This window comes from Cimex lectularius, unplaced genomic scaffold, assembly GCF_000648675.2.
Source record: "Cimex lectularius strain Harlan isolate CLEC.00 unplaced genomic scaffold, Clec_2.1 scaffold152, whole genome shotgun sequence".
NCBI lineage: Eukaryota > Metazoa > Arthropoda > Insecta > Hemiptera > Cimicidae > Cimex > Cimex lectularius.
In genome coordinates, this window is record NW_019392749.1 from 432,882 (window position 1) to 456,865 (window position 23,984).

At 34.5% G+C, this 23,984-nt stretch overlaps 1 protein-coding gene across 2 annotated transcripts in view; it reads right to left on the bottom strand.

Annotated features, from left to right (window-relative positions):
• Window positions 1–214: 214 nt before the first annotated feature.
• The window catches only part of LOC106672641, a 110,378-nt gene continuing 86,608 nt past the window's right edge, over window positions 215–23,984 (bottom strand). For both annotated transcript variants that reach the window (XM_014404221.1, XM_024227228.1), the window contains exon 3: window positions 215–1,242. In XM_014404221.1, coding sequence (XP_014259707.1) covers window positions 709–1,242 — 534 coding nt within the window. In that variant the 3' untranslated portion in view covers window positions 215–708. The remainder of the gene's footprint in view (window positions 1,243–23,984) is intronic.

The window sequence follows — 23,984 nt, forward strand, 5'->3', positions numbered from 1 at the left end:
TGAGGATAAATTTGATGCTGCACAATAAATGTTCACAAATTATTAAAGAAAATCTAAATTTTGTTAAGTCGTAATGATAATGTTAAAGCAATTTATACAGCGAAATATTATGATATGCTAAATATGATGTAAAAGTTCGTTTGGGGGGATATGGAACAGGCTGTTCTAATGACAAAATTGAATTTAGATATAATTAGTTTTGGTTTATTTCATGCTTGGCTAATTGATCTAGTATTAGGACTTTTTTTTTTTTTAAAGATTTGAGTAAGAGTAACGAGTAAACAAAATCTATCAGGACTAACCAGTTTTTATATTTCATTATGCCAATGAAATTAAACATCAGCCTGTGAAATTGTGACAAAAGAAAACATGAGGTAAGCAAATATATATTCAATAGAATAGAACTACCATTTAAGCTAATTATACGTCTAATTTATTAATTATACTCAGACTTCAGAACTTTTTCTTGAAACTAAGCAGAAATGCAAAAAAGAAAGAAATACTATATGACCTTAACAATGCTAATATTAGGGATTTATTCTCCCTATAATCCTGTGAAAAATAGATAAAAGTAAACTACATCAATATAACTGTGACAGTTTGAAAACAAATTCATGGATTTTTATTTGCGAAAAGTAATAATAAAAAATAATAAGACTAGGATATAACATACATTGTTTAAATAATTTTTAAAAATTATAGGAGGCACTATTTATTAGGGGGGACTTTGGAAGGTGGAAGGAGGGTCTGCAGGGAGACATATCTGTCCTTGTCAGTTGTGCCGACGCTGGTGATGTGCTGAAAGCAGCATGGCTGGGAAATATGCGACTTGGCAGGAAGCGTCCTCTGTGGCTGCTGCTTCTTCGTCTTCCTGGCCACTGGGACTGAGAGGCTGATGTTCTCCGGGCAGGAGGTGAGCCTCTCTATGTGTTCCCACATCTCACGGGCAGCCGATTCGCAATCGAAACTCAGGCCGATGTATGTTGTATGGTCTGTCGACAAGCACATGGTGTGGAACGATGGGCTGTTTGACCTGTATGCTGACAAATTGTCAATTTTATCTGACCAGAGCCTGAAGGATGAGCCCCTCTCTGCCAAGACGATGCTGATCCCTCGATTTGTCCTGGATCTAGCCTCTCCTGTGTCAAGAAGCACCACAGGAACTCCTGTGTACTGAAGAGTCCACCTCCTGTCGCTACCCTTACTCGAATAAAGGTTTACCAGTGATCCGCATACAAACACCTGAAATAAAATTAAACTTGTTATTTCCTTCATTTATACAGAAACCCGTATGCAGTTTATCATCAGTTTATCAGGTTATAAAGTACAAATTATAAATTTTTACATTCCTACAAAAGGTGCATGTTTTGACCTTATCTCTCAGGATGTCATGTTGATTTAAAAGGTAATGAAAACATTTGTTAACATAAAAACTGGAAATATCGCCCTCTTACACTGATAAATTCCAGACTATCGAGCATCTGAGGAAGTAAAAGCGTGAGTGAGGAAATGATGGGAATCGCTCACAGACACAAACACCCCAAAATGTCCTTGCAAATTTGGATAAAAAGAAACTACAGAATAAATCAAAGGAAGCAGGAAAATATACTGAATCCTAATAGGGCAATGGGAATTTGAGAAAGACTATCGATACCAAATGCAGATTCTGCGAGAAGGCAGAGACCCCAAACATACTAATATCAGATCAAGGTAAGAAGAAAGCAAATTCAGTTGTTACTGCCAAACTTTTGACCTATTTTAAGGTCATCGTCAGGGCAAACAATCTTAAGTATATATACAGATTGACATATTTAACTTTTTTTATAGGCAATCTCAAATTTCCTTGAAGACCGACTCATCCCAACATTGCCAAGGACCTTAATAGTATTGCAGTTACTGCAAAGCAACCTGTACAATCTCTGAAAATTTAATAAAAATTGGTCTCATGGTTGTGGAGTTTTGCCGGTTATAAGGAATTGACCTCAGACAGACAGACATACACTAAACAAAATTAGTTCAGAAGGTCATTTGATTGATTTGACATTTTGATTTTGGAGGACAACTTTTTTTCAACTTGAATGAATACAAAGCTACCTTACTTTGGTAATTGGGAAGTAAAATATAACCAAATCCTTAATGAATTCATTGGCAGCTTACTTTAGGTACTGAGCGGCGGTAAAATGCACGGTTAGCTTCCCCTAGAATTTAAATTTTCTCTCTTTTATTCTGCCAAAAAATGGCTATAAAATAAAACATGGGGCAGAAAGTAATAAATATTACTTCAATTCACTTGCTAAAAAATTCACAACTTTTTTGTTTATATATAGCCTTTCCGGTTTACTGGTTTAACTAGCTACATACTCTATTTGGAACTATTAGGAAAATATAATTTAAGCAATACTATTTCCTTGTTTCTATTTTAACTGTAAGCTCACTGGATTGATGACTTTAAACATTTCAGGTTGTTGAACTCATGATTGTGTTCCCCCATCTACGAACCTATAGATCAACTTCATTATCAGCTTATTTCCATTTGGTTTTATTACAAATTCCTCCGTTAAGTATAAAACATGCTTTCAACTCGAATTCAATCTCGAGTATGTTAGTTGATAAAATGTTGTACTATTGACTAGTTTGATTTTTCGACTGAAATGAAAAACAAGCAAGAAAGTCCATTATGCTAAGAATACCATAGAAGTCACTGAGCCCAGCAGCTCATATCCGGAGGAAAAAAGAATTATTTCCTATCATCATAAAAAGAAGAGGAAAAAGAGATAAACTAAATGGCCCGCAATTTTTTTGTTCCCCTATGACATTGAACTTGACCGAAGCTCGTCCATTTTGCAATGGGGCACTTTACTCGAAGGCCTTTCACAAACGGCTTTGAATATTCACAAGAACATTTCACGCGATTTTCGTCTCCCATTAGGAGATATTGCAGTAGGAAAAAAGAGATGAAATAACAACGGTGTTAAGCAATGCCAATTTACAAAACAATCTCATCAGCGAGTTCTCAAGGTCGGAAAGGGACTTAAGAGCAAATTGCCTTCTCGTGCCTGGCTAATTTAGCCTGAAGAAGATACAAGTGTCCATTCCGTGAGACCCATTGTGTAAACGTTTCGAGCTTTTTTCAAATTAACAGCAAATCGTTTTTGAATTTCATGATATTAGCATATCGATCAGCGATCTAGCCTACATAAAAAAAACTAATGCTTAGTTAAATTTTTTTAAAATAAATAATTTGCGCTACTACTTCAGTAATTTAGTGTATTAACATAACTCAAAGACAAAAAACGGATTTGTGCTTGTTTATTTTCCATAATAACTAGGTCGACTTAAAACGTCAACAAAACATTAAAAACTTGTTGTTACCTTTATAGTGTTTGTAATCCTTTACACTCATTAGGCTAAAAATAAAGAAAATCAGTTCAATTTCATCTTTTCCAGAGGCAACTTGTCGAGTTAATTAGTTTTTTAAATAGTTTTCTTTGATAAAACAATAAATTTGAGTAAAAAATTATTAAATTTCCCCCGAAGATTTCGCCCGGGCAGATGCTTTGACCAACGACGGATGTCTGTTTAGATAGCTCAAGTCCTTGGTGTGATCGCTCTACCAATCACGATGATCTGCAGGATTTAGGACCAGCGGAAGTCTAGAACGAAGAGAAGGTGGTCGACCGCGATGTTCGACGGCTAGAGACCGTTGACTTGAAAGTCAACTCCAAATGGTCCTTAATGTAAGGATTCTAAAACATTCATCAGAGAGCTTCTTGAGAATAGCCTATCTCTAGACGTCCCGCCTCAGGTTCCCTACTACTGGCATCGAGTAGATAGATCGAATAGGCGACTTTGCAAATTTCGCTTGGACACTTGAACAATGGGGGCACAAATGACTGTCGGTTTGTTTTGTGGCTTTCAGATGACCTGGACCGTGGAATTACTTCTACATGTATTACTTTATGTGTCATTCGTGAGTAGACAGTCAAGACAGTCAGTATGGGGTGGAATCAACGTCCATGCCCATGCCGAACTGATTATCATACAGAAGGATCTTTGAGTTCTGAGTAGGTTCTGTTCCATTTGCTACATTTATTGGGAAGAACCTCCAGTTAATTGATATGCTCGAGTTATCCACCCGTTACTTAGAGCAAGGCTTCCCAAACTTTTTTAGCCAGCGGACCCCTTTCACAGAACAAAATGGCGGACCCATCGCATTCAAGTATTTAACATTAGATACTTATAGTATATGTAGTAAATTAAAATTTTATAAATTGGCATTAGGCAGTTCATTCCTAATTAGATGATGGAAAGAGATACCATTGTGAAAACAAATGTTAGATTGACATATTTATCGTTATTTACAAAATCGGGAGGTTAAAATCAATAGGTATGTAACACTCGAGCGGGAGGGTGGAGTCTGAAATAATGACCATCGACTTTCATATTCACTTGAAGACAGAATGGTTGGCTTTGTCGAAATTGGAAAAGGTTTGACCACCCATTCATGGTCTTGCAGCAGCTGTTGGGAGGACATCTCCCAACTTCGAAGGCGTTCATATAAAAAAGGAAAACAAAAATTGAACACAGGAAAAGATTCCGCCTCTTCCTTCTCAACAAATTCAACACAAAACTGGATTTTCCTTTTGAAGTCGTGACCTTTGTATAAGGGGGCGTCGGTGGCCGCAACGGTTTAGGCGTTGACACGGCACTCATCACTGTAAGGTAAAGGTCCCGGGTTCGAATCCAGCGACCCTGCATTCGAACCCGACATACTTGCAAATGTTTTTTTTTTCTCAAAAACACCGGCACCCTGTGGAGAACACAATGGCTGGCAAAATAAAAACTTTTCGTTTTCAGGATTCATTTTATTATTTTTAATTTTATTTATTCATTCTCCGTTTATTTTTGTAATTATTACTTTTTCTCGAAGTTGGCCGCGGACCCTCAAGGGCTTTGCGTGCCACAGTTTGGGAAGCCCCGACTTAGAAGATGTACCACAATGAACTGTACAGGACCTTCCCCTGACACGAATCCTTAGAACACTAAAGAGATGGATTAGATATCGTTCGCCTTATCCAAAAAGCTTTGAACAGTTTCAAACAATTCTTGTTGAGGAATGGGATTCTGTTTTACAAGACGAAATCCGATCGCTTATTTACTAGATGCTTAGGAGACTTAAAGCCCTCCACGAGGCCAGAGGAGGAAGTACGCGGTTTTAAGAGCAAAACTAGGTAATAAATTGTTTGTTAAATTTTAATCTGTCACTGGAATGATTTTCTGGTATTTTGGCGAATTTTCTTTCAAACCATCATAATTAAATACACGTTTAATTTGGTTTACATTAAAATGAGTATGTTGTAATTAATATAGTTATAAAAATACATATAGTTTGAAATAAGGCGTGGGCGGGAAGGAAATCTTTTAACCTTAGGGCTCAGGTCATTCTGCCCACTTAAACCGGCCACGGCGAGGCGACCACATTCCAAACCAGTAGAAATCCGATTACACTGCAAAAGGAATCTGCAGACTTGAATCTTACCCGTCAGGGAAAAGTGACGGCTGCTGGTTGCATTTCGCCCTGACAGACATGGATGCCGGGCTGATTAAAACAAACAAGAAAAATTTTTTTTGGGTAATATCGTTCTTTATATCGTCCTCTTACGTTCTGTAAAAAAAATGCTTATCGAGTAATTTTATAGATATGCTATTATCTTATTCGTAAGGCTGATCCCTGTCTAACAGACGCAGAAAATTTGAGATTAGCGACAATTAAGATAGAGCTCGTAAAAAAGACTTAAGTATGAAAACCCCCATTGGACTTTTGATTACAAGTTATATTATCCTCCTAGGAATATGGTTAAAACCGACCATTCCAAAACTCGTCTTGTGGTTTTCAAATGGCATTAATTTGCGGGGATCAGTAAAATTGTTTATAAACAATTTGGTGCTGCCTGTCCTCGCTTGCCAAAATGGAGTGTGCAGTGGTACCGAATAATTTTACACTTAACGTTTTGTGTTTGTTTCTCATTACTACTATTCATTATTACATATAAAAACGTAAAGTAGCAAATAAAATAAGTAACTAATAGATTCAAAAGGTTTGTTTTATCTTTTAATTGAGAAAATTCCTGTTGTACCACATATGGAATAGAGTTGAACATAAAGCCGTAAAATTAGAATGTATAAAAATATAAGCTTGAAAATATATTTTCTTCATAGAAAAACACAATTTTGATAATTTAAAGTGTGTTTATTGCAATATAATTTTTACGGAGGAGATTAAAAACTTTTTCCGATTTTTTATTTTTATTCTCACTCTCATTCTTTTTATTTCTCTTTATCCTATCTCTCTCTCACTCTTTCTATATTTATCCTTCTTTCTCTCTCTCAATCTCTCTATCTCCCATGTCTCTATCTCTCTCCCTCCCCCTCACTCTCTCAATTTCTCTATCTTACGTCTCTCTGTTTTTTTCTTTCTCCTTCAATCTCTACCTTACATGTCTCTTTCTCTTTCTTACTCGTCTTTCCATTCTCTCTCTCTCTCTCTCTCTCTCTCTCTCTCTCTCTCTCTCTCTCTGTTGTCCATCTTTCTCTTTTTGTTGTTCATCTCTTTTTCCTTACATGTCTCTCTCTCTCTCTCTCTTCATCTCTCTCTGTCTCTCTAACTCTGTATCTTACATGTCTCTCTTTTTCTCTCACACACACACACACACACACACACACGCACACACCTATACACTCTCTCTCACTCCCTTCCTTTCCCTTCTTTACTTCGTTAAGTGTTCTTATCTCATTCTAACTATTTTATTTCTTTTACACCTTATATTTCTCTCTTTTACTTTCACACATCGCCTTATCTATTTTTTTCTCTCATTTTCTTTTATTTTACTTTCTTTCGTTCTCATAACTCCTCATCTTTCATTCTCTCTTCTCCTTAGTGATTTTTGCTTTTTATTCCTTTTTTCTTCTCGCATTCTCTTTTTTTAAACTTATTTTTAACGTTTCTCTATTTATCTTTGATTGTATTATTTAAAGTTCCTCTATTCTTAAATCTTTTCTTTCTTTTTTACTCCCATTCACTCTACTACTCTACTATCTCTTTATGCCGTTTTTCTTTTATATACATTTATACCTAAACCACAGAGAGAGGGAGAGAGGGAGGGTGAGTGAGAGTGAGAGCGAGAGAGAGCGAGAGAGAGAGAGAGAGAGAGAGTGAGAGAGAGACATGTAAGATAGAAAATTTGAGAGATCCAAGAAATCCAAAACTTTTGTTTTTGAGCAGACAATAGTTAAATATTTTTAAAGATAAGTTGTGAAATTACCTCTAGAATTAAACACACTCAATGTCAAATTGAAACATTTTATGTAAAAGTTGTGTTGTTTTAACTGTTTCCAAATCAGTTAAGGAACTCGGACCAAACCAGTGTCACTGTTTTTTCCCCACGTATGAATGCAAATTTCACATCCTGTCAGTTTTAGATTGACATATATTCTACCGTCTGGGCAGGACAAGGTGGTACATCGTATCTGAGAGGAAAGTCAACGGAGAGGAAGCGTTTGCGTAAGCGTGTGCAAGGGGAGATAATTGGAATAATGGGCCGGAGCAACCCTCGTCCGGCAACTTCTGACAGCGTTTTCGCTTTAATCTCTGTAGCTGTTACGAACTTGTTTGATTAAAAAAAAGTTTCAATTTCAAGTCGACTTCCTTCAGGGAGGAAAGGAATAGCGATCTTCAATTGGGGCGAAAAGTGAAATCTTGTTTCAGACGGATTGGGGAAATCGGACGGCCGCACGCAAAGACCTGCCATAAACGTTTGAAAGATTAAATTCCAATGATTTTTTTAGTCAGGTTTTCATTTCATCGATGGCGAATGAAAAATTCAAATGAACAATTGCATAATTTCGATCCAATATTGCTTTTCATCTCTGGCTCGCCGAAACGGGAATAGTACAGAAATCGGCCATTTCTCAAGAGCTTTTATATCTATTTCTCAACTTTTGCGGATCGGAGTTGAGAATTTTTGTTTAAAAGTCAAATCTTTTTCTAAAGGAAAAACAATTGAGATTGAGAAAGGAAAAGGATCAAAAGGATGGTTGAAGCAGGATAAAATTAAATTTCATCTGGACCATTTTCACCAAGGCAATTCTAAAGAGATAATCGAGCAACTCGGCTTTTTTAAGCTATCATCACAAAAATAACACTAATAACTTTCCGAAAAAAAAAAGAAATTCTTAATACCACATTTAACACGATGTACCAGTTTCGTAATCATCCCAAATAATATAAAAATATATCAATCTTACTTTCACCATTTGTTATATATTGCTCAATACATATTTAATTTTAGGAGAGTGAGCTATTAGTTTACATGACATGGCGAAAGCTTTCGATACAGTCTGGCATAAAGGTGTTGTTTACGGGCATATAAAGTACAACTTAAAAAAAAAAAAAACTTAAGTTACATTGCTAATACACAGCTATGTGCCAATTTGAACATTTAGAGTAACCTCAAATGAATTTGTCTCGCCACTGTGTAATATTTTTTTTATCCCACGAGGTTCAGTCTTAGGGCCAACTTTGTTCAAAGTATTCATAAATGCATTCCATAGTCTTGATTGTGAAATTGCTAGATACGCTGACGATATAGCATCTTGTTCATAGTGGAGAGCGAGTGCTATCATTAAGGAACTGACAATGAGTCGTGACCTCCAAAAATTTTCTCACAGATGCAAACTCAGGCTAAATACAGCAAAGACCGAGACAATACTTTTTACAAAACGATATACTTGATAACAAATTTAAGTTCGGTGTTATCACTCGCAAAAAGGTTAAAAAGGAGAAGTGTGCCATCAAGACTTCATTTCCTCGTTTTTTGTATTGAATCAGGGTTGAGCCTCGAAAATAAATAAATAATTTATAAAACAATAGTTAGACCCATGCTGTTACATGCCTCCTAGGTGTGAGTTACACAAGCCAACATAGAATTCATACAAATAATTCAAAATAAATTTTTAAGATTAATAACATCATCTTCAAGGAGCACTCTTATAAACTAATGCATGCGATTTTAAACATCCCTTATATTAAGGATGATATTAAGGGGGGCGTCGGTGGCCGCAACGGTTGAAACGGCGCTCATCACTGCATTGGAACCCGACATACAAATGCGCTTTTTTTTCAAAAACCCCGGTACCCCGAGGGGATCGAGAAATAATCACGAAGTTGAAATATCCTCTTAAAAAAAGAAGGATGATATTGAAGGATTAACCAGCTCCTTTTTTCACGTAGAGTTGAGAGTACCAACACAATAGTACAAAACATAGGAAACTATAACTCTCCAAAATTTGGAAATAGACCAAACACATTTTAATATAGGTAAGGCTTTTATATTTATATATTTAAATGTTAAACTATGTATCTATTTATTTATTAATGATGTATTATGAATGTAAATTTACTAGTTTTAGAAACAGTAATAACGGTATCGTCAAACAGTGTTGTTTCCTAAGCATGCTGTGCAAAAATTTTATTCTAACTTTGTACGTGGATTTTTTAAAACTTTAAAATATAGTTAAAATCTCCTCTGCCACTAGGAAGTTTATACTTAATGGCCTTAGCTACCACAATCTTCCATTTACTGTTTTTTTAGACACGTATGTACAATATTAAGTATTAATATATTAATCGATATATGTCTTTAGTAGTCATAATTGTCTGTATTAATTATTTTAATTAATTATAATTTTTAATTAAGGTCTTGGTTGAGATGAAAAAGCTACTACTACGAGCGGGATTCGAACATCTCAGCTGAAGGTCGTGGGTTCGAATCTCGCTCGTGACATTAGCTTTTTCATCTCAATCAAGACTTTACATAAAAGCATAATTAATTAATAATATTTGTTAAATAAACTCAAATTCAACTCAACTTCTCACTTTACCCGGCGACAATGACGTAAAGTTGGATTGAGATGCGAATAATTTTATGGAATAATTGCCCCCTTATGGTTGTTTATTTCAGTACGAAATTTTCCGAATTTTCACGAAAGGAAGTTTGGTTAGTATGTATTCGTTTAAATTACAAAAATTATCCTCTAGCTTGACCAAATGAACAACATACTTGATATACTAACTTTATTATTTGTTATTTATTTATGAGACAAGTTGAATAGGAATTTTTGAATTGCTAATTGTTAGGTGGATTTTCAAAAGTGGTTTCTTGTATCCGGCCCTTCCTTATGCAAATTTTCTTCATACTCTTGTTAATTTGGAAAAATGCTAGATTTCTTAAATGGTAATTAATTCATTCAACTTGTATTATAATTATTTTTATTTATAAAAAACGAATGTACAATTTGATAGGTATCGTTATGTAGGTGTTAAGGTATGTTACCTTATGTAACTACAACTATTTATCGAAAAGCGAAATCACAAAATGAAGCAGAAGTGTAAAGAATAAAAATGGACGGGGGAAAAATGTAATCCACTCTTTCAAACGAGAAGGTGAGTAACGAAGCCGATCGAAAAAGGAAATGGGGGGAATAATGGATGAAATTACGAAATTAGAGTGGCTGGGCCCCTAAATGCTCCCATGGATCGCGAAAGTAAATCGACCGGGCCAAGGTGAAACAATTTGATTGAAGCCCTCGGGCCGTTTATTTCAAATAGGCTAACGCCAGTTTATCTATGAGGTCAAACAACCTGTAAAACCGGACGGTTGCCGAAACAAAACGAGACTTTTCACCCGAAAAGGTGAATTTTGGTTTGTACCTGGTGATATGATCCGATTAAAACACCCCGGTCCGCTTATTCTAACGGTGTTTTTCGGTTTATGTTCTTTCTTATATATATACAAAAACAAAACTGACATGGCGATTATTTTTCGGCTACTCCTACGAACTATTTCTGTCATTCTGATGGTGTATTACGCTGTACAATTTGGCCCAATTTACTACGCAACTTACTGACCTCTACCGACATTAAATTGCCCTTTAACTCGCCTGAGTTGTAATTAAACAATTAATACTGCAATTAAATAACAATGGGTCTAAAAAAAATAAACATAACAAGTTTATATTATGATTTAAAAAAAAGTCTGGCAAATATTAATGTAATTCCATTTATACGAGGGTCTGGTACAACTAATATATGGTTACAAAGGCAGAAATTCGACATTTTTTGTACTCAGGGGTGCCGGTGTCGCAATTTGTGCGTTGGATTTGAAGTCTGGTCAGCTGGGCTCGAACACGAGACTTTTACCTTACAGTTTACGCCTTACCGTTGCGGCCATCGACGCCCTTGATAATCAACTATGATTGGTAAATTTAAAATTAATGCGTAAAAGGTTTTAACATAACGTAACGTAATTTTCACAAGGATATCGCTTTTAAGGCATCGATGACAAAATGAAAAACATTTACTTGATTAACAGAACATAGCATTTCAATGGGTGATGTTGTACACATTTTTTTGAGACTATATAGTTTTTCACACATATATGAAATTATCATAAAACTTCTAGTGACATTTACATTTCCATTCCACATAAATTGTGAAGAAATTGAAATTTTGGGAAAATAAGATCTAATCGAGTTGGAAAACATATAATTGTGGGTTATAATATAAATATACATCAAGATAAATGAAAATAAAAATATGCCAAATATTTAACAAAAAATAACAATGTACAATATATTTAGATCCAAAGATAGTGAATAAAAACCACTATTTTTCGATCTAATTATATTGTACATTGTTATATTTTTTTAAAAATATTAGACATATCTTATTTTTTATCTTGATGTTTATTTATATTATAATCCACAATTATATGTTTTCCAACACGATCAACATCAAGATAAAAAATAAAATATGTCAAATATTTAAAAAAATATATTGTACATTGTTATATTTTAAAAAAAAATATTAAACATATCTTATATATTTTATCTTGAGGTTTATTTATATTATAACCCACAATTATATGCTTTCCAACTCGATCAACACAAGATAAAAAATAAAATATGTCAAATATTTAAAAAACTATAAGAATGTACAATATATTTAGATCCAAAGATAGTGAATAAAAACCACTATTTTTCGATCTAATTATATTGTACATTGTTACATTTTTTAAAAATATTAGACATATCTTATTTTTTTATCTTGATGTTTATTTATATTATAACCCCCCCCCCATTATATGTTTTCCAACTCGATCAACATCAAGATAAAAAATAAAATATGTCAAATATTTAAAAAAATATAACAATGTACAATATTATCAATATCTCGACACGAACGCAAGAATGGCACAATTACACAGAAAACAAACACTTTGAGCCCTGAAGATGATCTCAATAAAGATCGAAACCTAGATTTGGCAAGATAAAGAAAATGTTTTTCTGAAACCTACATCACACCAGACCGCATCCCACGATTTCTAAATAAATGTACAATGTATTTAGATCCAAAGATAGTGAATAAAAACCACTATCTTTCGATCTAAATGTTATTTTTTTTTTAAATATTAGACATATTTTATTTTTTACCTTGATGTAATTTATGTTATAATCCACAATTATATGTTTTCCAACTCGATTAGCTTTTATTTTCCCAGAATTTCAACTTCTTCACAATTTATATTATGTCCTTTTTTTACTATATGTTGACTTAATCTTCTTAAGTTATAAGCCTCTTAACTTCGTTTTATTTTATATGTAGAATTTTATAGGTAGTAAAACACTGGGTCTATTTACAAAAAAACGTGGATTATTAATTAATAGTTTGTACTCATTTAATTGGGACTGAAGTGTAGTTGTTGTTATGAACATCGAGAATTTTCAAAATTTTGCTCTATTTCAAATATAAAAATTGATTGATATTTAACAAGTTGAGGTACTCGGCAATATATTTTACTGTTATACTTTCATGATGTAAAAGATCTGATCACCTAAACAGACTCGGTGGAGATCTATAATCAAATGTTAAACGGCTTTGTATCAACGAATCTGCAGCAATTTTAAGCTCTCCTATCGGGAAGGCGGTCGGGACTTGCAAACCTAAGTACCATATAGTTTTACAGTAGTGGGGGAACATATCTGAATACAAAATGACCTCACCGTTCCAAGGTCCTGGGAACCTCGCTGGGAAAAACGGCGGACGATAAATTCTGACCCCGGAGAGCCTAGCCAAAAAATAAACAAATCAAAACACTTCCCGTTATCTAAATTTTCTACTTCCAGTAAATAACCCACAGGCCGTATCGACTGGATTTGGCACCCCAAAAATGTAAAATTGACGAAAGTTCAGAGTCCAATTTTCCAACAAGGGCATGTTTATTGAGCAAAAAAAAAATCATTCTTACCTTCTGGCGTGTTTCAAAAATTTCGGAAAAGTGAATACATTATATTTTCAAGAGTTGATAATATAATTTTATTAAAAAAAGCAAACATCCAGGAAAAACACGAACAGCTTCGTTTGTTTCAAATAAATAACAATTATTTCCATATTTTAGAAAACAGTTAATATAAGCCAGTAAAATAAGCCTTTACGTGCTTTTTCATTATATTTTTAATATCTATATAACTAAATTGTTAAAAAAAATTATACAGGATGCCCAGCACGTCGTGATAGTACATCTAAATTGGAGTAGAAAGCCGTAAACCTCATGGTTTTTCTCAATTCGGTCAAAATTCCGATTTTTTAGTGTTTATGTAAGAAAAACACGTTTCTTTACATAAAACCTGAATTTTCGCTACTCTAACGTAACTTTTGACCCAATTTTTAGATTTAGCACCAAATTTCCTTTTAGATGGATGCACTTTTATTCTAAAAATTACCGGTCTACTTACAATATATTTGTACAAACATTATGAAATTTGCGAAATGGTAATTTTGGATCAACTTTTTAAACCGTAGGTCCTTTAAATGACAGTTTTAAAAATGTCAAATCGGCTAAACACTTTAAGATTTTATGAGTTTTCCACCGGTAATTTGATTCTTTTGATGGGCAAATTCAGTTGGGAAAACGTGGTCCGAGATGTATCCTGGGAATAAATGCAAAGCACCAAGAGTTGACCAGGCATGTAAATTAATAATTACTAAATACATTCCGAAATAATTTATTAGCAAAGAAACAAACTGTTCTTCAAAATGAAAACCCGATCGACTGGCAAATTTTAGAGTAAAACTTGACTAATCTGAAAGGAAAGTCGGTACTAACTTTAAAAGTGGAGTCAAAATTTGGGAAAAGTTACGTTTGAGTAGAGAAAATTTAGGTTTTGTGTAAAAAAAGTTTTTTAAATTTTTTTTTAATAAACACTAAAAAATCGTAACGTTTGAACGAATTGAGATAAAACCATGAGGTTTACAGCATTCTACTCCTGTTTAGATGTACTGTCATAGAAAAATTATTTTTACCAAGACGAAGCTGACCACCCTGCATATTCTTGTGGAATTGATTTAAAAAATTCCTTTCCGAACAAGTTTCACAGGTTCCGGAAAAACGAAAATATTTTAATACAAGCAAGAAGAGTGTGGAAGATGTGGGAAAATTTATCGAGCTTCCTTTCCAGATTTGTGCATTGTTTTCCGCTAATAATAGTACGATTTTCGTACCATGCGGTTTGTTATTTTTATACTTAAAATAAAATATGAACAGATATGAAGCTTGCTTGAAACTGAGTAGAAATAAACAAACATTTCTATATTTATCTAGTTTTTCATGTATCTACTACTACGACCCATCGGGATATGGTATCAGTAATATGGTCGCGTTTTTCTACGGCAGTTTGTCCCTAGGAATAAATATGAAATTTTTGTAAAAAAAAAACTTTTCACTAACATTTAGAAACATAAAATATAAACCGCTCTTTGTTCGAAACATTACTAACAAACACTTTGTCTCATTTACAGACAGGAAAACCTGAAATTTAGCTAAATAAAAAATAAAAAGTACATACATTATTTTTCGAAACTAGCCGATATGAAGATTCGGTGAGAATGTAGTGAACGTGTGTTCTAAGGTGTTTCGGAGGGAGTTTGTCAAATAAAAGGGAATATCATTTTATCTAAGAACAGAAAATTCCGAACAAAACGAAGAAAAAATGAAGATCATGTACGTAAAACGTATGGATAATGTTTGCTCCATATCTGAAGTAAAAAAGTATATATTTGCTTCTAACCTCTTACATTCCTAGTTTTTGCAGGTGTTTAAGCGACAACCATAAATTTTGTCCGAAGAATTTTTTGTCCACTTGTCTAAAAATTGTTTTTATAATAAACAATCATACTACACATAAATATTTGTATTAAGACAGATTTAATAATGAAAGGTCATACATTTAGGGAGTCGATAATAGACCCATAAAACACTGTCGTAATATATTTTTCGTTTTAAGTGGCAAGGTCTGGAGACATCGTCAGCCCTAACCCTTAAAATATTTATGCCCTTCACAACATGGACAAAAACAAGCAGGTCGTGTTTCAAAAAGGATGCACTGAGTCGTGTGAACTCTCGAAGATCAAAACCCTCTAGTTTTAGTGGACCCTTTTTAGTGAAACTTCGATTGGGAATCCACCGTGTCCCGGCTCTGAGCATTGCGTCCGTCGGGTCTTCTTGTGTGACGACCTGTCCCAGTCACGTTTAAGTTGCTCAACATGACAGGGTCATTATTCTTTACTGTTTGCTCACAGGAGGACAACATAAGCACGGCTCTTCCATTATGCTATTGCGTCACTTGCAAATAAAGACTCGACGAGAATCTTGGGTTAAATAGTTAACTAGTACTTTGTGATCTGAAGCCATCTTCAAGGAAAATTTCTTAAAGGTGTATGTAGTTGAGAAAATTTTTTGCATTTTACGGACACGTAATAGTAGTGTTATTTAGACCAACCTTTTAACACAATAAGTTATAATGGATAACGTGGAATTTACTAAATAAAAAATATGTATGCAAAATTGTCTTTCATTTCAATATTACATGATTGCTGATACTAAAATTGTCTTTCATTTCAATATTACATGATAACATGATGCTACTTCTTGAATTGCTTTTTGAACGATTTACTTGACGAAATGGAAATGTACTGACAATGCCACTCTCGAATATATTTATTTAGTTTTAATATAAAAACTGTTTTGCGACGTACAATTCAAAATCGAGCGAGTAGATTTTTTTAAACGAAAGAATTGTAGAACATAGTTGTGGGAAAAATGATCGTTTTGAAATCGGATTGCACAGTATTTTCCGGTGAAGGATGGCACTATGAAGGATATACAATTTTGGAGATTTAAATTTTTTGTCATTATTACATACAAAACAACACGGAACAATATATTGATCTGTCGGTTTAGTTAAAATTTGAAAGTGCCTTGAAAGTCAATGCTGGGAGGTAGAAAAAGAACCGACAAGATAAAAGAGGGGTAGACCAAGATTATAATTCATTATCGTTTCGATTATTTTATATTATCTTTTAGACACAAAATTACAAAATAGGCAAAAACGCAAAACAAAAGATTAATAATATCGATTGTAATTAATTATTTCGTAGTTTGGTCATTTCCTTTGTCTATCATAAGCGTTTCGAATTTTTTGCATCTTCAGTCTTTCGTCTATGTGTTATTTATAACAATAAATATAACGTAAAGAAGGTTTTATACAGAATAGCCACTGAGGATGGCGAGAAGCCGATGAGTATCTGACAAATAAAAAAAGCTAGGGTGGGCAGGCAAACATAGTCGGAAATGTTTGCAGACCTCAGGAAAATTTTTCGCAATTCCATATTTTGTTTTTATAGATTGAACGGAGTTGCATATTTTATGTATTAAAAAAGAAGAAGAAAAAAAAAACCAGTTGTGATCTGTTTGGACCATAGTGGAAGAAAATGGCCTCTACTTGAACCAGGAGCTGGAGGGAGTTTTTAAAGAGCATAAAAATTTATCTTTCCATGTGGTTTCTTTTCTCCGTGGAAGATCGGCGAGCATCTTGAGCCCCCAGGGGACTTTTTTGCCCATATAATTTTCATTGAGATTAGATCAATTCGAAAATTCCTCGCCGAGAGTTCGGCCATTTTTGAATCACTGATCGAGAAACTTTTTATCCTCTTCAAATCTCGCATCCTGTTTAAATAAATAAACATGACATCGCTCTGGGTTATTCGATATATGGTGATACATTTCATTGTAAATTTTTCACCGATCTAGGCGTAAAGAAGTTTCAAACAGCAAGAACAAGATGCTTGAGTAACTACATTTTACAAAAATTACCATTCATCTTAGGGGATGGATTTATGAAGGAACTTATGTCCTTCTTAGGAATTGTGTTGTAAAGATTGCTCAGATTCGATGGATGTTTTGTTGAAAAATACTGCGGGCTTACTGAAAAAGAACGCAGACTTGGGATCTCAGCAGGGATAAATAAAGGAGGAAAAGCCGTGACGGATAGTTTGACAGCTCTCAAAATGTTGAATTCTTGATTAAGATGAAGTAGTACTTTAAAGTTCAAAATACTTCGACAATTACCACAAATCGAAGCTGGACACTGCGAAGACACGAAATCCAGCTGCCAAGTGTGTTTCGAAAAGGATGCTTTGAGAGCTAGTATCTCATCACTTGATAAAATTTTATCCCCTAACCTGTAAATCGTAAATTGTTCTATTTTTTAGAAAATCCTTCTAAAATTGAGTGGCTATATGCACAGTCTGAGAAAGGAGGAACGATCATCACAAGAAATGTTAAAATAAGAAAACAGAGTTAAGCCTCAGACTTTACATCTTTAGGTCCACAAAGGTAAAAATTTTTTGCCTGCAAATTAAATTTAAGTAATCATTGAAGCCTAAGTAAGATTTTAGTCCTGGTTTTTAAATATTTGAAGTGGAGTCTCACGAAGGATAAAGGAGAATTAATACCAAGATGAAGCATAAAAAAGATATGTTGGTTTTAATAGCTGATCCGTCGCTTGCGAAACCAGTGTTCAAGGTGTTTCAGATATAATAAGTGGTGTGCAATGTTTGAGTCTTCAATTGTTGAGAAAATTGTACGTGTATCGGCCATGATGAAAAAAATGCGTCAGGATGATTCGCAATATCGGAAGTGCGTACTGAATAATAAAGGAGACTTGAAATTACAGTCTAATGGCCGTACGAAATGCTTTTTATGAAGTACATAAAAGACAAAAACAAAGAAGATTCGCGGGTATCGATAGTTTTAAAGAACCATTGCCTTGAGGAATTCTTGAAGAAAATAAAACGTGAATAATGGGCAGTGGGCCCTCTGTTGAGCTTCTTCGGTAAGCCCAAGTGCTATATCAGATGCCTTGTGAAAAAACAAACGAGAGTGAGAAGATTGCTGTTTTGTTTAAAGTGAATGAAACATAGTACAGATAAAAATATCAGAAAACGGTCTAAAATCTTTGTTTACCACGTTCTTAACAATCAGATATCGATTATAGATGAAAAGAACTCTCACCGCTAGAATACGCTGGAATATTCTCTTCGCCCATTGATTCTCACTTTTGTCACATAAATCTAGGCCAGTACGCCGGTGAACGGTGACGACGTTTTGTGACGTGTTTTTATCGGTTTTGCGAACGGTATTGGGGCAATAGCGGAGAATGTTTTATTATTGGATGATTGCCGTGATACAGTTAGATGCGGTCCGTTCCATGCCTTCCTCCACAGATGGAACATATCATACTTCATGCACTTGCCACAAGCTGACAAGGTTTTTATCGTCCGAGTTGGGAATTATGTTTGATTTTGAATCACTGGAAAATTTATCTATAAATCATTCCCAAAGAAACTTCAAAAATACCTCTAAATCATTGGTTTTACTGCAGTGTTTTTATTGTTCATCTAAGCATAAATTCAAAGCTGTCAGGGATTTGTTTTACATAACTGAATATTGAATTAAACTTGAATTAACCGAAGAATTTTGATTTTCCCTTTAAAAGGATATACAAAATGAACTCTGTTGATTAATCACGTTAATTGGCAGAGTTGTATTATCGATAACTAAGCAGTTGGCCCTACCTTGTTGTAGGGCATTAGCAAATTCCTTTCAATCTCACCCGATTATTTCTATCCAACTCTAATCTTTTTTGGATGTAGTTTATGTAGTAGCAAGAGGATGTTAAATTCCAAGAAAAAATCTGTTCGGTTTAATTTCAGCACCCTCCTTAAAGGATAACAATAAGACAAACTTACCAACATGTACAAAATTATCGTGAGATTTTCAAGTTTGATTGTTTCAGTTGTGTTTTGGCCAGTCAAATATGTTTCGGCTTCTTTAGTGGTGAATCAATTTCTTGTTTATTCAATGTCCTTGTGACGAACCAAGCACGAAGACGAAATGTAAAAATGCGTCTAACCAAAAAGTCGATGTTAGGCAGATCAAAATGATCGGAAATGACCAAACTACAGATTTATTGATAAATTGTAAAACGCTGTTTATTAAATAACCGAGTGGATCGAAGTCACGATAGCTCAAGTGGTTTAGAGAAGCGAGGTATTGGGCCGAAGGTCGTGGGTTCGAATCCCGCTCGTGACACTAACTTTTTCATCTCAACCAAGACCCTACATAAAATGAATAATTAATTGAAAGAAGTAATTTGGTCAATTAGACCACTAAACATAAATGGATTAATAAAAAAATTTTCCTTGACTAAGAGTGTCTACATGAGTGTGCATGTGAGCGAATGCGTATATGCGCGTGCCAATTATATTATTACCAACAATTATGTTTTATTAAAAACTACTAGACTTTATATCAAAACATTTAGTAATTAGACTTTGCATAATATTTCACCTTCTCGTCAATGTGAAGAATGCAAAACTACTACGTAATATTTAAAATTTATTGGTCCTTTGCCATATGAAATCCGATTGTCACGGCGGGGGACTTTTTCTAGATTTTCCATTCGAACCGAAGATAATCCAACGTCTCCCAATGACCACGGAATCTGCCGCCGGACGGATATGCCCGGCCGGAGGAACTGAAGGGGTCGCGATGCCGCTCCCCGGGCTTGGCAAAGGGAAACAGGTCGCCTCTCAGATGCACAGCCGATTACTTTCTTCGATGGGCGGCTTCTTTCTGAGACACCCCGAGAAAGTAATTTCTAAAGCCGGTTTGACTGGGTTCCAAATCCCAATAAAAGTGTTGGGGTAGAAAGCGAAAGCTACTATTTGTTCATTGCCGGCCATCCGTGATTTAACGCATTCATTTAAATTTAATAAAACTTTCGGTGAAAATCTGCGGGCACGCTGAACCGCCTAGCTTTCGACACCGTTTCTGTAAAGACCCTAGGAAGACCCAACGGAAATCTTCTAGCTACTATCCATCAACGCCTTTATTAATAAATTATTTCAGAATGTATTTGCTAATTGTTAATTTACATGATCGATCAATTCTTAGGCTGTGCACTTATTCCCAGGATACGTCCCGGACCTTTTCCCAATTTTCAACTGAAATTGCACATCAAAAAACTCAAAATAATCGAGGGTTCGAATAAACAATTGCAAAGCTCATAAAAAATCACAAAATGTTGGTGTTTAGCTGGTATTTTTTAAAATGTAATAAGCATACTTAACCATTCTTAACCATGAATGTAAGGGAACTAGGGTTTTTAAGAAGTTGATCCAGAATTACCGTTTTGCAAATTTCATGATATTTGTGCAGATATTCTGTAAGCAGACTTGCACTTTTTAAAACAAAACTAATCTAATATGAAATATGGTACTAAATCTACGAGAAGTCATACGTTAGGCAAAGTTACGTTAGAGTGGAGAAAATTAGATTTTATGTAAAGAAACATGGTTTTCTTAAATAAACACTAAAAAAAAACTTTTGAACATATTGAAATAAAACCATCGTTTTACGGTATTCTACTCCACTTTAGAACTAGTGTATCCGAATTTTGTTTTTAACACGATGAGCTGACAACCCTGTTTATAATTATTATATCGTTCGTAAATATGTTTGTTTGTATGAAAGGGCCGATGGGTTACGTTCCGCTAGTGCATAAACCAAATAAATAATTAATTTAAACCAAAATCCTTTTGTTATTGTTTGAAAATCTGAAGAGATAGTGGGGTGTAAGCCATGAATAAAGTGGTAATTTCAGCAGACAAGAACGTTTATTTATATATTAGTTGATAGTTTTGTTCAAACAATATTAAAGAATTATCCATTTACGTTTTCATAGTCAATTGACTAAGTTACTTCTTTCAATCAATTAATTATTCTTTCTAAGTTCTTGGTTGAGATAAAAAAGTCAATGTCACGAGTAGGATTCGAACCCACGACCTTCGGCTAAATACGCGGCTACTCTACCACTTGAGCAATCGTGACTTCGATCCTCTCGGACACCAACTATCCGAGTAGAAAACGAACTAATAAAACGTAAATGGATTAATATTTAAAAAGTAAAAGAAGTATCGCTTCACGAAACAGCTTCCCGTGGACACTTCATAAGTCGCTGAGAATCCGATTACACGTCATTGAAAATGGCAAAAAGAGGGAAAATTCGAACGGTTATAGTTTGAGATGGAGAGTTGGTGTCCCAGAAGTCGATAGTTCAAGTGGTAGAGGAGCGGCGTATTTAGCCGAAGGTCGTGGGTTCGAATCCAGCTCGTGACACTGACTTTTTTATCTCAACCAAGACCTTAGAAAGAATAATTAATTATTAAAGAAGATGAACAATTATTTTCCTTCCAATACGATCATTTTATTAAGACAGTTCTATCCTTACGATGGAGTTATCGTTCTCTGAACTAAATTTTTCATTCGCATTAACCAACATTTACGAACTCACACCACTAAAACGGACTATATTTTTGATTTTTTAAAAATTGATATAGTGCTGTGTGAAGAGAGACCGGGTTTGAAATTAAATTGAAAAAAAAAATCTGATATTTTTTCTTTCTTTTGATTAGATAAAATGATGTTTTCAGGGACCGTAACCATTAATGCATAAACTTTATAAACATAGATTTAAATGTTCAGATCTAACTCAAATTAATTAATTAATTTTTAATTAACTCAGTCGTTATTAATTGACATTAAGCGTTTTGTCACGCAACGACTTTATTTGTTATTTAACTGTCGCTTTCACTTAATGTTAAATTTAAAAATAAATGAAGAAAAAGTGAAATTGAAATATAAATTGGAGTGTAAAATTTGGAAACTTGGAATTACTTTAGTAATTGAAAGATAAATCATTCGAAGTGTATTGTAATGATATGTAAAATAAAAGATATATTTTCATAATTTTGAGATATGCACTTCTAAATAGATATGATCGGGATATTTCTTGTTAAGGTCTACTGTTCATGAAACTACATATGGTCGTTCGCCATCCTGTTCGTCTTAATCTCACTGTTTTGGTATATCACGTATTCTGGCTTTTCACCATTTTCAGCGGTTAGTATGTGGGTTATTTCATTACAACAAACATTTCTAAAACAAGATTTCAGGCAGACCAATCGCTGAGTATGATAAAAAGGCAAAACAAGTGGCAGACGTAAGGGTATATCAAAGCGGACCAAACCAAACGATTTTATTAAAATTATATTTGGTGTAAGAAAAAAACCATCCAGAAATAGCAGCGTCGCTTTTTTACAAGGAAATAAACCTGTTCGGTTTAAACACTTCCGCTTTCTCATTCGCTTTCGGTCTTATTTACCCAAGGGTGGAGGAGGTTTATAGTCTGTTTGTTTCCTTTGGGCAAAGAGCTGATCCGGGGCGTAAATAACGTAAATCAACCGGACTCAGTTCTTTCTCACGTTCGGATCGGCCGGGCCGAAAGCGAAGACACCCTTGACAGGACGATAAGCAAAATAGAAAAGGCAGCCGGTGAGAGCGGAGTGAAGAGGTCCTTGACAGGATGGCCCTAGCCCCGCTGTCAAGGTTTACCTTCTTGAATACGGAAATAAAAGTCTTGAGCGTTTCATGGCTTCAGTTATTCCAATGGGTCACGTATCGTATACCTCGATCGTAAAGATCATGATTCATACAATTAAAACAAAAAAATTACCAAATCCGGCAGTAGGAAATAGTTTAGGATGTTTTAATCATATCAAGTATGATCTGGTTTATTAATCTCGCAGTTTTTGTTTCATAGAGCTCATTCTGTACAGCAAACATCTATCTGTGAATATCAACGGAAATGACACGACTCATTGCACGTATTGTATTTTATTATAAATCCTTTTTTCTTTATTATACTACGACGTCAACTGAAATTGGTACGAAATGAAATCCGCATTAAATACAAATTTGAACTTTTAAAACATACTCGTTGAATTCGTTGAATAACGGAAATGCAATTAGGTGGACAAGCCGGTCGATTTGTGCATAGATTTTGTTGTAAAATTGTTTGATTTTTAAGATATCGAACAATCTGAAAGTGTTTTGACTAATTGATATTTAAAAACTTAAACTCAATTACTGAAAGTCTAGAACAGATTTTTGCAAATTCTTGTTTTTGCGTTTTGAAGAATTCAGCCGTGTTGACAAGAATTGCGACATTTGATTTGACATCCGAACAACCGTAACAAAACAACCATAGTTGCTTCTAACGAAAGAGAAAAATGGATCACATGATACACATAAAACTCAATAATATTGTGATACAAATGAAAAAAACAGGCCAAATATCTAAGCGTTGCATTAGATAAAGCACCGGCGGTAACACTACCAAGAAAGCGACACGAACATTAGTGGTGTGCAGAAGAATAGCACGAAAAACTGGGGGATTGAAGTTAGAAACTTCGCTCTGGATGTATACCATGGTGAGACCTATCCTTACGTAGTGCAAAAACCTGGGCCGATAAATTAAAACATAAAACTGAGGAAAATACACAAACTCGCATGCGTTGTATATCGGGAGTGATAAGAACATATCCGACAGCTGGTATGGAGAAAATATTGGGATTAATCCACTCCACCATATGGTAATGAAGACATCATATAAAAGTATTATTAACA